Source organism: Macaca mulatta, chromosome 1 (assembly GCF_049350105.2).
Source record: "Macaca mulatta isolate MMU2019108-1 chromosome 1, T2T-MMU8v2.0, whole genome shotgun sequence".
NCBI lineage: Eukaryota > Metazoa > Chordata > Mammalia > Primates > Cercopithecidae > Macaca > Macaca mulatta.
Window position 1 is genome coordinate 209,166,695 of NC_133406.1, and position 14,880 is coordinate 209,181,574.

Genomic DNA, 14,880 nt, shown 5'->3' on the forward strand with positions numbered 1-14,880 from the left:
CCAGTGGGACCTCCAGGGAGAAAAAGGAGCCCGGCGCGGCGGTGGAACTCTTTCCCGCACCCCACCTCTGCACTCCGCGATTCCCAAGCTTCCCGCTAGGTGGAGGGCTGGTGCCCCGGAGACCGGGCTCCGCCTCCCACCCTCCGCCCCTCACCCCAGAAGGATGGACCTTGACATGGGCCTCCCCAAACCCTGCATCCCTGTACTCGCCACCAGAGCTCATGTGTCTTGAGCCATCAGCTGCCCCCACTCCAGGGTTCCGTGGCAGGGGCATCGTCCTAGATAGACACTTCTGCCCAGGCGCCTCCCTGGGCCTTTCTGTTCCCACGTATACAAAGTTGTTTCTATGCTCGGGACGGCCTCGGCCACTCCAGCCTCGCAGACTGCCGGGTCCCCGCAGCTACGTCCTGCCGCCTGGAGGCTTCCCGTTCGCGGCGCCAGGAACGTTTCCTCACCCCTTCTTCTCACCCTCAACGCCCCCCTTCTCCCTGACCCCACGCGGGAGGAGGGCTCCATGCCTCTCAGAGGCAGACTACCCCTCATCTAGGCCTCTCTGGACCTTGGGACAGGATCTAAGGTTGGCCAGGGCTGGGCGGAGCCAGATAGGAGGCAGGGCCTAGGGCGGAGTCAGGGAAGGCACCCCGGCCACGAGTGTGACCCAAAGGCAGACCGGGGGCGTGGCCAGAGTGGGCTGGAGGCGTGGCCGTCGGCGGGGTGGGGTCGGGATCCCCAGAACCTGGCAGCTTCCTCTCCTCTCCCATCCTGGCCAGTTCTGTCGCCCAACGCCCCGCCCGCCCTGGCCCCTGGTCCAATAGGCAGACAGAGCGACCATCAGGAGGCTCCTGGTCCCACTTAACAGAGGTCGTTATTTGGGAGGCCGCGCCCAGTTCTCTGGAACTGCCAGGCCTTGTGGGGAAGGGGGGCGCATTCTCTGGGCCTGCGCCGCACCCCGTGACACCCACCCTCCATGTGCTTTCATCCTTTTCCAGGTAGACAACTGGAGGTCCTGGGGCTTGAACCCCGAACTGGAGGAGCTGGTCAGGCCCTTGCGCCTCCCATGAGGGCCCCCTTCCCTCCAGTCTGCGCTCAGGCCCAGAGCCGGCTCTAAAAGTAGACCAGGGCGCAGGGACGTGCCCACCCAGGAGGGCCTGAGTCACCGTGTCGGGAGAGCCTTCTTCTTCTCCAACCCCGCAACCTCCCACCTCGGGGGCTGAGGACTCCTGGATGGCCAGGCATCAATCCGGCTCTGCTGGCCCGACTCTGCACCCTTGGCAGGGCGGTGCCCCCCTCCCAGGCGGGGCAAGCGGTAGCAGCCACAGCCGGGAAGGATTAGGAGTTCCTGGGTCTGATTTATTTGGTTGTTTTCGTGCGTCTGGCGGCGGCGCCCCCGCCTGGCAGGACAGTCACGTCTGCATTGCCCTTCTCTCCCACCCAAGCTCATGGGGCTGTCCTAGACTTCAGGGTGGGGACCTGGGCTCACAGCAACACAAAGTCCCGACCTGGATATTAGAGGTTCTGGAGCAAACACTGCTATTCTGTAGATGAGAAAACCGAGTTCCAAAGACAGGAAGAGGCCTATGGCACAGCGGAGTACCCTGTGACAGCTCTGGATTTCACTCCACTTCCTAGGGGCTGTTTCCTACTGTAGGTGCTCCACCCGAGGATGACACCCAGGTTTATGGCCCATTCCCCTGTCAATTGGGAATGAGACATACTTGAGATTGTCCTAATGATTGAAATAATTTTTTTTTTTGAGACAGAGTCTCGCTCTGTCACCCAGGCTGGAGTGCAATGGCGTAATCTCAGCTCACTGCAACCTCCACCTCCTGGGTTCAAGCGATTCTCCTGTCTCAGCCTCCCAAGTAGCTGGGATTACAGGTGCCCGCCAACACGCAAGGCTAATTTTTTTGTATTTAGTAGAGACGGGGTTTCACCATGTTGGTCAGGCTGGTCTTAAACTCCTGACCTCAGGTGATCCACCCGCCTCCCAAAAGTGTTGGCATTACAGACGTGAGCGACTGCAACTGGCCGAAATAATTTTTTAAAAAGCAGTGGTGGCATATTGAGAATCACACAAATCTGGCTTCAGTTCCGCTCAGCAAGTTACCATCTCTGACACCTATTTTTCTCCTCTTCCAGAGGAAGATTAATGGGTGTGGTGTGGTGAGCTCCTTTCCCTGGAAGGACTTAGCTGAGGTGTTATGGGGAATGGTCACAGGGTACTTGGATGGATCTGGAACACCTGGTAAACTGAGGCATGTAAGAGGCCTGAATTGGGGGTGAGGGAGAGGGTGGCACCCTGGCCCTCACACAGGTCTGTCTCACTTCACCTCACTCCCGTTCCGCTTCCCCATCCCAAAGAGGGGACATGTTTGGATCATTACAGGTTTAAGACCCTCAGACTTGGGAGGAATGGAGTGGGCTCAAGAGTCTCCAAGTTCAGCCTTCCCTTGTTTCCCAAGGGCAAGAAGCCTCCTAAAGCCAAACAATGCATCAAGGTAGACCTCGGCCTTGAACCTAGGCCCCCAGGCCCCCAGTCCCAGGCTCTTTCTCCCATCCTCCCACCAGCTGTCCTATTTTGTTCAAACACACCAGTGTCGGGCCTTTTCTGAATGGTCAAGGCTGACAAACAAATACTCCAGTTGGTTTTCTTTCTTTACATATTATTGTTTAGACCGCTTCATGGAAAAAGGTCTTATGTCTGTCAGAAATGTCATTGAGCTCTTAAAGCTACATGAAACCAGCTATGTAAATAATAAAATGGGGGATCAGGAATGTCAGAGATGAACATGGGTGTAAGATGCAGGACAAGAGTCTGCTCCCATAAAAATAAGGTACATAAGAATAAGCATTGTTGAATGTTCACTATGGACTTGGCGTAGTCTCATGCATTATCTCATTGACTCCTCACAATTCCATGTGGTTAGTGTTATTACTATCACCCGCTTTTACAGATATGGAAACTATGCCTCACAGAGGTGAAGGAATTTGCCCAAGATAACAAAGCCAGGAAGTAGCAGAGCCAGGATCGCACCCTTTCTTGTTCTCCGATTTATTTTCTGCTTTGGTGAAACAGTGGGGGTTTCTCCCTGAACTTTCCCTTAGCCTGATCACTCCCTTAGCCTCCTTTCTAGCCAGGTCATCAGGCCTCTCCCACCCAGCCCCAGTCCAGGCACTGCTGGGAGGAGGAGGAGCTGGGCAGCTGCCAGAGCTTCTCTCCACCCAGAGATTCCAGGATTCGAAGAATTTATGAAACCAACTGTCTGAGTTTCTTGCATGCAAAGAAAGAATCTGGGAGTCCCTGAATACTCCCCTCATCACCAAGTATCCCCCAGGAGACTCCTTGGTTTGTACTTCATGGAGGGGAGTTTGTCCTCAGAAGGAGCTCGACACCCTCTTTCATTCATGCAGCAACTATTTATAAAACACCTAGTCTCTGTCACAGGCTCTAGGGAGAAATGGTAACAAAAGCAGCTCCTTCTGTGGCTTCCGGTTTCGCAGGACACAAAGACGCTCAAGCAAATCAATGGCCCATAATTGATGATCCTCCTCCCTCCTCCAAGCTTCTGCCCAGATCTACCCCCTCTGGGGGCCTGTTCCCAATTTCCTTCTCCACCTCCAAGTGGGAAGGAAAGCGAAGATAGCCTCAAAGTTAAACGTTGAGGGGAGGGAAGCCCGCCAAGGCACTGCATGTGTTGTGGTGGTGAAGATTACACACTCTCTTTGTGGTGGCAATGAGAGTTACACACTCTCATTGTACGTCTAGAATGGCTGGCATTCACTGAGTTCCAGGAAGCAAGCTCAGCACTTTAAATGTCCTGTCACAGGTAACCCTCACAGCATCCTTGTGAGGTAGGGACAATTCTGGTTCACCAACGAGAAAACTGAGGCTTACTCCAGAAAGATAGGATAGTTTGTCAAAAGCCACACAGCTAGTAAGTGGTACAGGCGGGATTTGAACCCAGTTCCCCTGGAACTAGAGTTCCTTCACCCCTTCCTTTAGCCACTATGCTGAGGTTTTTGTTTTTTTTTTTGTTTTTTTTTTTTTTGTTTTTTGTTTTTTGTTTTTTTTTTTTTTGTTTTTTTTTTTTTTAGAGGGAGTCTTGCTCTGTTGCCCAGGCTGGAGTGCAAGGGCGCAATCTCAGCTCACTGCAACCTCCGCCTCCCAGGTTCAAGCAATTTTCCTGCCTCAGCCTCCCGAGTAGCTGGGATTACAGGCGCCTGCCACCGTGCCTGGCAATTTTTGTATTTTTAGTAGAGACAGGGTTTCACGATCTTGGCCAGGCTAGTCTTGAACTCCTGCCCTGTGATCCACCTGCCACGACCTCCCAAAGTGCTGGGATTACCTCAGGCTTATCTCAGATGGCATCTCGTGCCTTGCTCTGCTTAGGCCTGGAGAAATATCTGATAGGCAGGAGAAGAGGATGTTTTAGTTCTCTGCTCTCTGGGAGCTTCCGTTTGGAGAGGGTGAGCATTGCCTGGGTTGGGGATCCTAATGCTGGTGAGCACTTCTGAGAGTTCACTAGGTGCCAGCATCCTGTGAGGGGCTTTCTCTTTGTCACTATCTCCCTTAATCCTTCCAGCAACCCTAAGTGATAGGCACTGCTGTTTTCTCTGCTTGCAGAGGAAGAGGTTAAATGATATCCCCAAGTCATAGACTCAGTAAGGGCTGGAGTCAGGATTTGAACCCATGTGCAGATAATCAAACATCATACTCTCCTGCAGGGGTTCTCAAATGTGGTCCCTGGGTCCACAACATCAGCATCACCTGGGAACTTGTTAGGAAAGCAAACTACTGAATCAGAAACTCCGAGAGTGGGATCTGCCGACCTGTGTTTAACAAGTCCTCCAAGCTTGAGTACGCCTATCCTCCTGCTTTACAGAACTTGGGGGACTGCAGGTGACCTGAGTAAACTCATGGGTCCTGGGGTTAGGTAGAGTAAAGTTCCAATCTCTGGCCCACCTGACTTTCTAGCCTTAAATTTTTTTTTTTTTTTTTTTTGAGATGGAGTCTCGCTCCGTTGCCCAGGCAGGAGTGCAGTGGTGTGATCTCAGCTCACTGCAACCTCCGCCTCCCAGGTTCAAGTGATTCTTCTGCCTCAGCCTCCCAAGTAGCTGGGATCACAGGTGTGCGCCACCATGCCTGGCTAATTTTTGTACTTTTAGTAGAGATGGGATTGCACCATGTTGGCCAGGCTGGTCTCGAACTCCTGACCTCAAGTGATCCACCTACCTCCACCTCCCAGAATGTTGGGATTACAGGCGTGAGCCATCGTGCCCGGCCCAGAACAGGATTTCTCCCCTTCAGCACTACTGAGATTTGGGGCCAGATAATTCTGATTGTGAGGGACTGTCCTGGGTATTGTAAGATGGTTGGCATATCATTGACCTCTGTCCTCTAGATGCCAGTGGCAACCCCTCCCCCATTATGACAATCAGAAATGGCTCCAAACATTGCCAGATGTCCCCTGGGAGCAAAGTTGCCCCCTGTGGAGAACCACTGGGGTAGAATAATTAGGCTAGTTTCTTTTTTTCTCTCCTTCCTTCCTTCCTTCCTTCCTTCCTTCCTTCCTTCCTTCCTTCCTTCCTTCCTTCCTTCCTCCTTCCTTCCTTCCTTCCTTCCTCCTTCCCTCCCTCCCTCCTTCCTTCCTTCCTTCCTTCTTCCTTCCTTCCTTTCTTTTTTGAAACAGAGTTTCACTTTTGTTGCCCAGGCTAGAGTGCAATGCCACAATCTCAGCTCACTGCAACCTCCACCTCCCGGGTTCAAACGATTCTCCTGCCTCAGCCTCCCAAGTAGCTGGGACTAAAGGGGTGCACCACCACATCTGGCTAATTTTTATATTTAGAGATGGGGTTTCACTGTGTTGGCCAGGCTGGCCTCTAACTCCTGACCTCGTGATCCACCTGCCTCGGCCTCCCAAAGTGCTTGGATTACAGGTGTGAGCCACCACGCCCAGCCTAGGCCTGTTTCTTTTAGATGCTGTAACACACCAGGCTAGGTAGTTTAAGCTGGGATTGTATGACACATGGGGACCAGGGCCCAGGGCCACACAGTGGCTAGAGGTAAGACTGGAATCCAGGGCTTTTGTGCCTGCCACAACTCTCTGTGAGTCATTCAGAACAGGTGGGCCGAGTCCAGGGGCAGCCAAGCTGAGGCTACGATACCTGGAGTGTCTCCCTCCTCCCGTGTCCACCTTCCCTGGCCATTGCCACATCCACACCAGTGCCCATCAGGCTCTGGGCTCACCTCTCTTGCAGCTCCGGGGTGGTCAAACCAAGCAGGTGTCTGGTAACATGAGCTGCTTGAAGTAAGATGCCCTGTCTGGGCCTGGTTGCTGGGGAAGGTTGCCAGGACCCAGGTCTCAGTGAGGAGTTTGCCATGGCCCGTAGCGGAGGTGGGGCATTATCAGAGAGGAGCGCTGGCCTTCCCACTGCGACCACCAAGCTGCCAGTCAGAGGTGAAAGATGGGTCTCCCTGCCACAGGGACGCGAACAGCCGTGAAGACGTGGTGGCCGAGCTGATTTAGGACAAGAGGAAGGAAGAAGGAAAGGCAGAGAGGCAGAGATCTAAAGCCGGCAAGATGGAGACCAGACCCAGAAACAGAGACGGGCAGATGGAGAATGAGACACACACGGAGAGACAGAGACAGGGTGAAGAGAGATGCAAACGCGCAGAGAGAGAGTGACAGGGAAGACAGAGACAAAGAGAGACAGAAACGTAAAGATGCAGGAAGTGTGAGAAAAAGAGACCAGAGACACAAAGACATAGAGACGCCAAGTTAGATACACAGGATCCCAAACACAGAGGAAAACAGAGGGACCTACGAGAGAGAGCTAGAGACGGGGACAGACTCGCTGAGAAGGAAGAAAGAGCCACAGCAATTTCACACAGACAGAGGATAGAGACAATGAGAGACACACTCCGAGAAACCAAAGCAGCCAGAGAGAGTCCTGGTCCTCTGGTCTCAGTCTCTCCTCTGTGACCCCGAAGCTGCACCTGTGTGTCTGCATATGAGGATGCAGGTGCATAATCATGTGTGCTTATGCCATACCTCCTGCAGTGCATGGCTGTGTCTGTGCGCTTGGACGCTGCTTGCATGCATTTAGCCACTCATTCAATAGTGGGTGCCTGCAGGGTGCCAGGCTCAGCTGAAGGACGGTATTAATGGTGGACAGGGACACTCATGGAGCTTTCATGCTTATTATCGGAGAAAGACAACAAACAAACAAATACCAGAGCTATGTAGAGATTTAAAACAGGGTCAGGCTGGGCGTAGTGACTCATGCCTGTAATCCCAGCACTTTGGGAGATGGAGGCAGAAGGATCACTTGAGGCCAGGAATTCAAGACCAGCCTAGGCAACATAGCAAGACCCTGCCTCTACAAAAATATTTTTAAAATAGCCAGGAGTGGTGGTGCCAGCCTGTAGTCCTAGCTACTCAGGAGGCTGAGGAGGGAGGATCACTTGAACCCAGGAGTTCAAGGCTGCAGTGAGCTGGGATCACACCACTGCACTCCAGCCTGGGCGACAGAATGAGTCCCTGTCTCAAAAAAACCAAACCAAACCAACCAAGCAAACGAACCCCAAACCAGGATCATGTGATGGGGAGCAACTAGGGGCTCCTCATATCTGGTGATCAGGGAAGGCCACTCTGAGGAGTTGACTTAGGAGGTGAGACCTGGATATCAAAAAGCCACCCTGGCAAAGACAAGGGGCAAATCCTTGCCGGCAGAGAGAAGAGTTGGTGCACAAGGGCTGAGGGGAAAGTGAACTTAGTGAATTCAGGAATGAGAAAGGAAGTGAGTGGGTGGCTATAGCTTTTGGGGTGAGGTGGCTGGACAGGAAGGCAGAGGCGAGATCATGAAGGACTTGGCAAGGCCAAGGGAAAGATTTGGGGCTTTATTCTAAGAAGACTGATAAAACAGAGTGAAGCCAACGGATATGGGTTTGAAAAGGTCTTCCTGGCCGGGTGCGGTGGTTCATGTCTATAATCCCAGCTCTTTGGGAGGCCAAGGCGGGTGGATTACCTGAGGTCAGGAGTTCGGGACCAGCCTGGCCAACATGGTGAAACCCTGTCTCTACTAAAAATACAAAAATTAGCCAGACGTCGTGGCGGGGGCCTGTAATCCCAGCTACTTGGGAGGCTGACAGGAGAACTGCTTGAACCAGGGAGGCAGAGGTTGCAGTGAGCCAAGATTGTGCCATTGCACTCCAGCCTGGGCGACAAGAGCAAAACTCTGTCTCAAAAAAAAAAAAAGAAAGAAAGAAAAGTCTTACTGGCTGACGGATGGGAAGTAAGTGGGTGGTGGGGCCCCATGGCAGCAGGCAGATCAGTTGGGAGCTCTTGCAACAAACAGCCCAGCAGAAGATGATCGTGGCCTGGGTGAGGGTTGCAGCTGTGGAGGTGGGGAGGAGTAGATGGATGTGGGCTGTATTTGCGGGGTAGAATTGACAGGATTGGATGGGGGTGGTGGGGAAAAGGAAGGAGCCAAGGTTTACAGGTTTTCACCTGAGCAACAGAATGAATTATGGTGGCATTTAAAGGGATGAGGAAGTCAGGAAGGGCATATCTGTGGAAGAGTAATCAATCATGTGTGATGTGTCTGCGTGTGAGCCCATATGTGCATATGCCAGGGCCCAGGTGTGCACATGTACATGTGGGGGTTCTGGTCCACTGTTCAAGCCTCAGACCTTTACACCATCTCTGCCTGAACGCATGGGGGCTCCTGGGCCTGTCCTGGGACCAGGCCCTGGATTGGCTCTTCGCCCTGTCCCAGCCTCAGGGGCTACCCCTGCCATACGGGGATTCCCCAGTGGGGGGCAGAGGGCCCTTGGGCACTGCCAGCATCTGGGCATACTACCAGAAGGCCTTGGTAGCCCCACCCAGCAGCAGCACGCAGGCTCCAGGGCAGCTGGTGGTGATTAGCAGCATTGATTACCTCGTGGTGATGCCATCTGAGGTGAGGGCACTGAGCCCAGCCCCATGGGATACCCAGATTGCTGGCGTGCAGGGCTTTCTGGCACTGAATGCGTGTAAAAGTGTCAGCATAGCTGCATGTATGTATATGTGTACATGTGTCATTGTGTGCATGTCCCAGCTGGTGTTTCTCTGGGAGCCAAGTCTGTGTGGCCATCTATGTCTGTGTGCACACATGTATGTGCTGCAGGTCTGCAGGCTTCTCTGCTTGCATATTTGAGTAATTATGCCTGTGGGCACATGTATGTTTGCATGCACACATGTCTGTGTGTACATGCATGTGTCTGTGCACATTCAAGTATATGCAGTGCTGTTTGCACGCATTCTGAGAATTATGCACCTGTGTTTGGATATGTCCAGGGATATATTTCTGTGGGGTAATCTGGGCTCTTACATGTGTCTCTGTGTATCTTTTATGTGGAGGCGTATCCTGTGTGTCTACACATCCGTGTGTAACTGTTTCTAGGACCAGGGTGTGTCTGTGTGAACATGAGTGCCTGTACACGCATATGGAGTCTGCATACCCAAGTGCTGTGCTAGAACTTTACCTGACTGCGTGTTTCTGGATGTGCGCACGTATGTGTGGAAGGGAGGAAGGGGCACGGGCACATTCCTAGACTGTGTCTATGATAGTGTTTCTAGGCGTCAGGTGTGTCCCAGGCTTGGCTGTTCCTGTGAGCACCCTTGGGGTGCTGTGGGAAGGCATCTGGCTCTCCCTTCTCAGGTTCCTCCATCCCCGGCCCAGTCACCTGCCCTGTCTGGGGCGCGGGTGGGAGCTGTCGGGATGGCACGGTGGTTAAGAGCACGTGCTGAGTCTAGGCTGGCTGGACATGAGTCCTGCTCCACCACTGACTAGCTGTGGGATCCTGGGCAAGTTGTGTTTTTCCTGTGCTGCAGATTTGGGAATAAAAGTGGAATTCTGCCTTAAGGTGTTGTTGCAAAGATCGAAAGAGTTAGCATATGTGAAGTTCTCAGCACAGAGCCTGACCTATGTGTGTTTCCCACCTCTCCCGAGTGCCCACTGCTGGGGCAGCACCCTCTGGCAGGGCAGGCGGGGCTTGTGCCCACCCACCCCTCAAGCCAGAGTGCTCAGAAGGCCCCACCCCCTCCGCTTCCCGCCTGCTGAGCTCAGCACTTCCCAGGCCCCACCACTGCCACCGCCACATCTGGGCCAGCTCCTCACTGGGACCACAGTGGGGCGCCTCTGTGGCCTGGTTGGGGTTTCCGCTGACTCAGCGCCTCTGGGTCTGGAGACGGGAAATCCCAGGCCTGACCCCCACAACCTCCCCCTGCGTTAGCGTTAGCTGGGGCCACAGGGCTGGGTGCCTTGCTTCCACAGGGCCCCCTTTAATTGGGGACGCTTAGTTTCTCCCTCTTCAGCCCAGCATCTCATGGCCTCTTGAACCTACTCTGTGGATCCTCAGCCTTGGTGCCAGTAAATTTGCTTTTGGTCTACAGGGGGAGGAGACCCTTGGTGGGGGATTCACCTTGGTCAACGGCCCTGCCTCTGGACAGAACTGGAAACATTACCAGCTCCTTCCGCCTCAGAGCTCCAATCTTTCAGCCCAGCTCAATTCCTCTTGCGTCCTTGGACCGTGAATATAAAGCAGGCCCCTCCACAGTTCTGGTATAAAGGCTTGAAATTCAGTCCCGTCCCCTGCCAGGGATCACAGTAATAACGATAATAGCAGCAAATATTTACTGAGCTCCTCTTATGTGCCAGACCATGTGCTAAACGCTTACAGCCTTTGGCCCATTTCCTGCTTACAGCAAAGGTCTATGAGGCACATACTCTCACGATCCCATCTTCCAGATGAGAAAAAGGAGTATGGTTACATAGCACATTTGGAACTGCAAAGCCAGAGTAGGGGCCAGGGATTTGAGCCCTTCCAACCTCATGGAGTAAGGAGGAATAAGGGGACTCCCTCAGTCTGCTTCTCTGGGAGTCAGGCCAGAGCAGAAGGGGTTAATTTAGCACGGGGGGGGGGGGGGGGAGGGGATTCCCCCCCTCCTCCCAGTACAGACAGACTTAGGGACTGACTGACTGGGAATGTTAGGCAGAGGAACTGGAAAAAGCTGACCACCAAGGCTTGGGTGGCAGCCACATCATGGGTGCCACGCACTTGGGAGGAGGGTCTCTACCCTTCTCACTCCACCCCTGTCCCTCCCCCGCACCCCCCGCCCCGCAGCCTTCTGGGGGCCCAGCCAGGGACATGGAAAGGGGGGCACTTCAAACTCCAGGCCTGGCTCTTAAAGGGCCCGCAGGAACCCCCTTCCAGGGCAGCTCTGGACACGCAGGGTCCCGCCTAGCTCGAGGCTCGCTCACCTGGCGGTGAGGCAGGAGGGGCGGGCCTGGGAGCTCGGCCAGACCCGGGGCGGGGCTGTGCACCCCGCAGTCCAGCCGCCTCTGCTGCTGCTGGAGCCCCCTCTCGGCCCTCCTCCTCCTCCTCCCTGGCGGGCCAGTCCAGCTGTGTTCCATTAGTGTCCCTGGCAGGTCCCCAGCCCCCTGGAACCGCCCCTCTTCCCCCACCCGGAGTGGCCGGCAGTCCCCGGCAGGCGTGCGCCGGGCCGCCACAGCCGGGAGAGCTCCAGAGAGTGTCAGGAAGCTGGGGACCTGTGACTGTCAGGGAGAGATGGAGAACCCCCAGCGGGCCTGAGGAACCCAGCCTCTGCTTCCTCCGGCTGCTGCCTGCACTGCTCAGCGAGGTGGGGGGATCCCCGGCCACCGGTAAGTGGGGATACAGTGGGTGGCCTCAGGGCTCTGGGCTGAGAGGCCCTTTCTGCCAGACTTGCTGTGTGACCTGGGGAAAGTGGTATTCCCTCTCTGGGCCTTGGTCATCTTCTCTAGAGCGAGATGAGCTCTAAACTCCATCCTGGTTCTGACTGTCCCTGTGCCCAAATCTACGCCTCTGTATTGGGGTGAGCCATCTCCTTGGAAGCTTCTCTGGCTCTGTCCTTGTAGCCCTCTACTCTGGCTGGAGCCTGAGGAGTGGCGACCAGAGACTAGGAGCCAGAAGGGGACAGGATCACATCCATCCTCACGCCTCCACATGCACCCACATGGCGCCACAACTGGCAGCTCTTCTATTGGCTGGCAGGAGGAAGGCCAGGATAGGGTTTGAGAGCTGGGATGTGTATATCACTAGGATGGGGGATGAATAGGTTGGGGGCACAGTTCTGTCCCAGGGAGAAGGGGGCTGGAGTCCTATCCCAAATATATTGGGGTAAGGGGCCCTTTCTGTTTTCATTTCCTATCCATGATTGAGGGAAGGAAAATTGGATTCCATTAGAGTTGGAAGGAATGCAGTCAGACTTGCATTAGAACTTTCCAACAGGGAGACCTACAGGAGGGGTGGTCATAGGCTGGCTGTGCGCATGTGGGTATGTGCAAGCTGGTGTGTCTGGGTATATCAGCGAGCATATGTTTCTGTGAGCATGCCTGTGGGCAGATAGCTTTGTATGCACACTGGTACCACATATGTGTGTCCTTATGTACGTGTACCTGTGCATCTGCGTGTGCTGCGCTGACACATGCATGGCTCTGTGTTTGTGCACGTGAGCTGCCTGTCCTTGGGGGGGCCAGATGATGTATGGCTCTGCTGGCCGCTTGCTGAGCCTGCATTGATTTATCTGGGCCGATCCATCAGGGTTTAATAAAACTAAAAGACAAGCATCCATCAGTGGGTGGGGGGGGGTGGGCAGGAGGAGGTTGGCAATGAGGTCCTGAGCCCTAGAGACCTGCTCTCCTGCCCATTGTCCCCATGGGGAAAGCTTCCTTGGCCCCCCCCCACAGCCCTGTGGAAGCCTGTGGCCCACAATCTCAGCCCAGTCACCAGCCCCTGACCCTGTGGGTGCCTGGCAGGGCTTCCCAGCCTGAGCTAGGTGCAACTAGTAAAGTATCAGGCTGGTATAAATACCAGGACAGTGCACAAGGTGTTAGACTATTGAAATACTTCCATGTGTCTTGATAAATAGCTTCTGCTTTAAGCCCCCATCACTATTCCAACTTCTCTGGCCTTTTAAGACCTTCTAGACCTCTTCTCAATCCAGCAAGTGTCCACAGGCGCAGCCGGATGCTGCCTGGACACTATTTCAGTGCAGTAGGCAGTTTCTGCATTGCCTGAAAGCTGGTATCCGTGCCATACCGGTGGTTAAATATTTTGAATATCACCTCTGCTCAAATCCTAGCCCAGGGCCTGTGGTTGGGCCTCTGAGAGAGACCGTTGCCTGGCCAGACCTCCTGCCACCCCAATACCAGTGCCTGGGCCCCACGGGCGGGCCACGACTTGCCCACGTGTGGAGTTGTGCTATGTGAACTCAGAAATCCGCCTTCCCGGTGTCTGTGGTTTTCAGGTGCTGTGGCTGTAGCCGACCTCTTTGGACCAGGATGTGGGTATCCTGGGCTCCTGGCCTGTGGCTGCTCGGTCTTTGGGCTACCTTCAGCCATGGGGCAAATACAGGTGAGATGACACAGGAAAGTCAGAGTATCACAGGCCTGCAACTGGTTTCCTGGGGTGCTGGGGTCCTTGCACATATGTGACCATGTATGTGTGGTCATGTGGGCAATTATAGCAGAGTCTGGGCTCAGGGTGGTCTGAGGTGTTGGCGCCTTCGAGCCTACGTGCGGTGAGCTGGAGAGTGTGTGCACGTGTGTCTTCATATGTTTATGTCTCTGAGCATCTCTCTGTTTGTCTCTCAGACTGGCTCTGTGCATTCGTATGTATTCCTGTGTCTCTGTGTGTAACAGGACAATCCCCCACCCCAATACGTAAGCCAATCCTGTGGACACATTGCTGGTAGGACCAGTGGGGTGGGGAGGAACAGGCGGTGAACTCTCCCTGCACAAGGACGCCGCCTCCCCAGAGAACCCCAAGTCCCGCTGATCCTTTTCATGGTGGAGACTCCATCCCTTTAGCTCACGTGCTTCTTCTCCTCCACGGCTGGCCCCGAATTTCTAACAAAAGGCCCGCCCCGAGGCCCAGACTCTGGATGAGACAGAGGGTGCAGCTTTCCAGGGCCCAAAGCCAGGGGAAGTTGACCGGGCAACTTGCCTGGCCTTGCTGGGTGCCCTCTGGGCTCAGTAGCTCAGCTGCCTAGCCAAGCAAGAACAGAACTCCTAGGACCCAAATCCAGCTAGGAAAAGCAAAAAAACCAAGAAGCTGAGGTGAAAGGGATTGTGGACCCGGGTGAGTGCGGCTGCCTGCCCCTTGTATGTGCACACATGTGCTTCTGCTTGTGTGTGCGTGAGCTTTGCTCCCTCTCCCTCACTGGGTCCCTTGGGGGGATGGGACAGAGAATTTCAACATCTGTAGGAATCTGGGCCCATTGCCAAGGGGTGAGTCACCCATTGCTGCTGTGATGCTGAAGACAGTGATGGTCTTTCTGACCAGACCTGGGGGAGGGAGAGTCCGGTGGGGTCACTGGGACTGGGCCCCTGGGCCCCAGGATTTCTTCTTCCAGCCAGTCTAGCCAGGGAGTGCAAGGCCAGCTTCTAGGAGCTGTCTGCACTGTCTTCTCCCACCTATCCCTCTGCATTGATGAGAAGGCCTTTTTGATTCTGGCCTCTTTTCTGTTGTAGCACCTCCCCCAACACTTCTGCTCAGTCAACCCCAGGGAGATGGAGGCCCATGGCTGCCCACCTGTTCTTTCAGGGCTTTGGAAACCTGAATTACGCTATCTCCTTCTCTGGGAGCCCTTACCCATTAATATGCCCTTCCTGGAGCTCCAAGGCCCTGGTGGTACCCTTAAGCTTGTGGTGCCCTCAGACCCTCAGTCTCTTCTCACTGTTTCACAAGGTGGTTATTCAGGTAAATATTCATTCTGTTGGCTCATACTTGTGTCTGGCCTGCTTGTCTGATTTGGACGTAGGAAGTTCCCATTGCTGAGAGCACATGTGCCAGCT

The 14,880-nt window shown here is 54.4% G+C and overlaps 1 protein-coding gene across 8 annotated transcripts in view; it reads left to right on the top strand.

Annotated features, from left to right (window-relative positions):
• Nucleotides 1-11,522: 11,522 nt before the first annotated feature.
• COL16A1 (collagen type XVI alpha 1 chain) overlaps nucleotides 11,523-14,880 on the top strand; it is a 51,467-nt gene continuing 48,109 nt past the window's right edge. For 4 of the 8 annotated variants that reach the window (XM_077964889.1, XM_077964892.1, XM_015133782.3 and 1 more), the window contains exons 1-2: nucleotides 11,523-11,706; nucleotides 13,332-13,438. Coding sequence is in view for 2 of the 8 variants with exons in the window: in XM_015133782.3 (XP_014989268.3) it covers nucleotides 13,366-13,438 (73 nt within the window). In the remaining 6 variants the exon portion in view is untranslated. The remainder of the gene's footprint in view (nucleotides 11,707-13,331; nucleotides 13,439-14,880) is intronic. The other 4 variants (XM_028836737.2, XM_077964894.1, XM_028836733.2 and 1 more) reach the window with 1 other exon arrangement.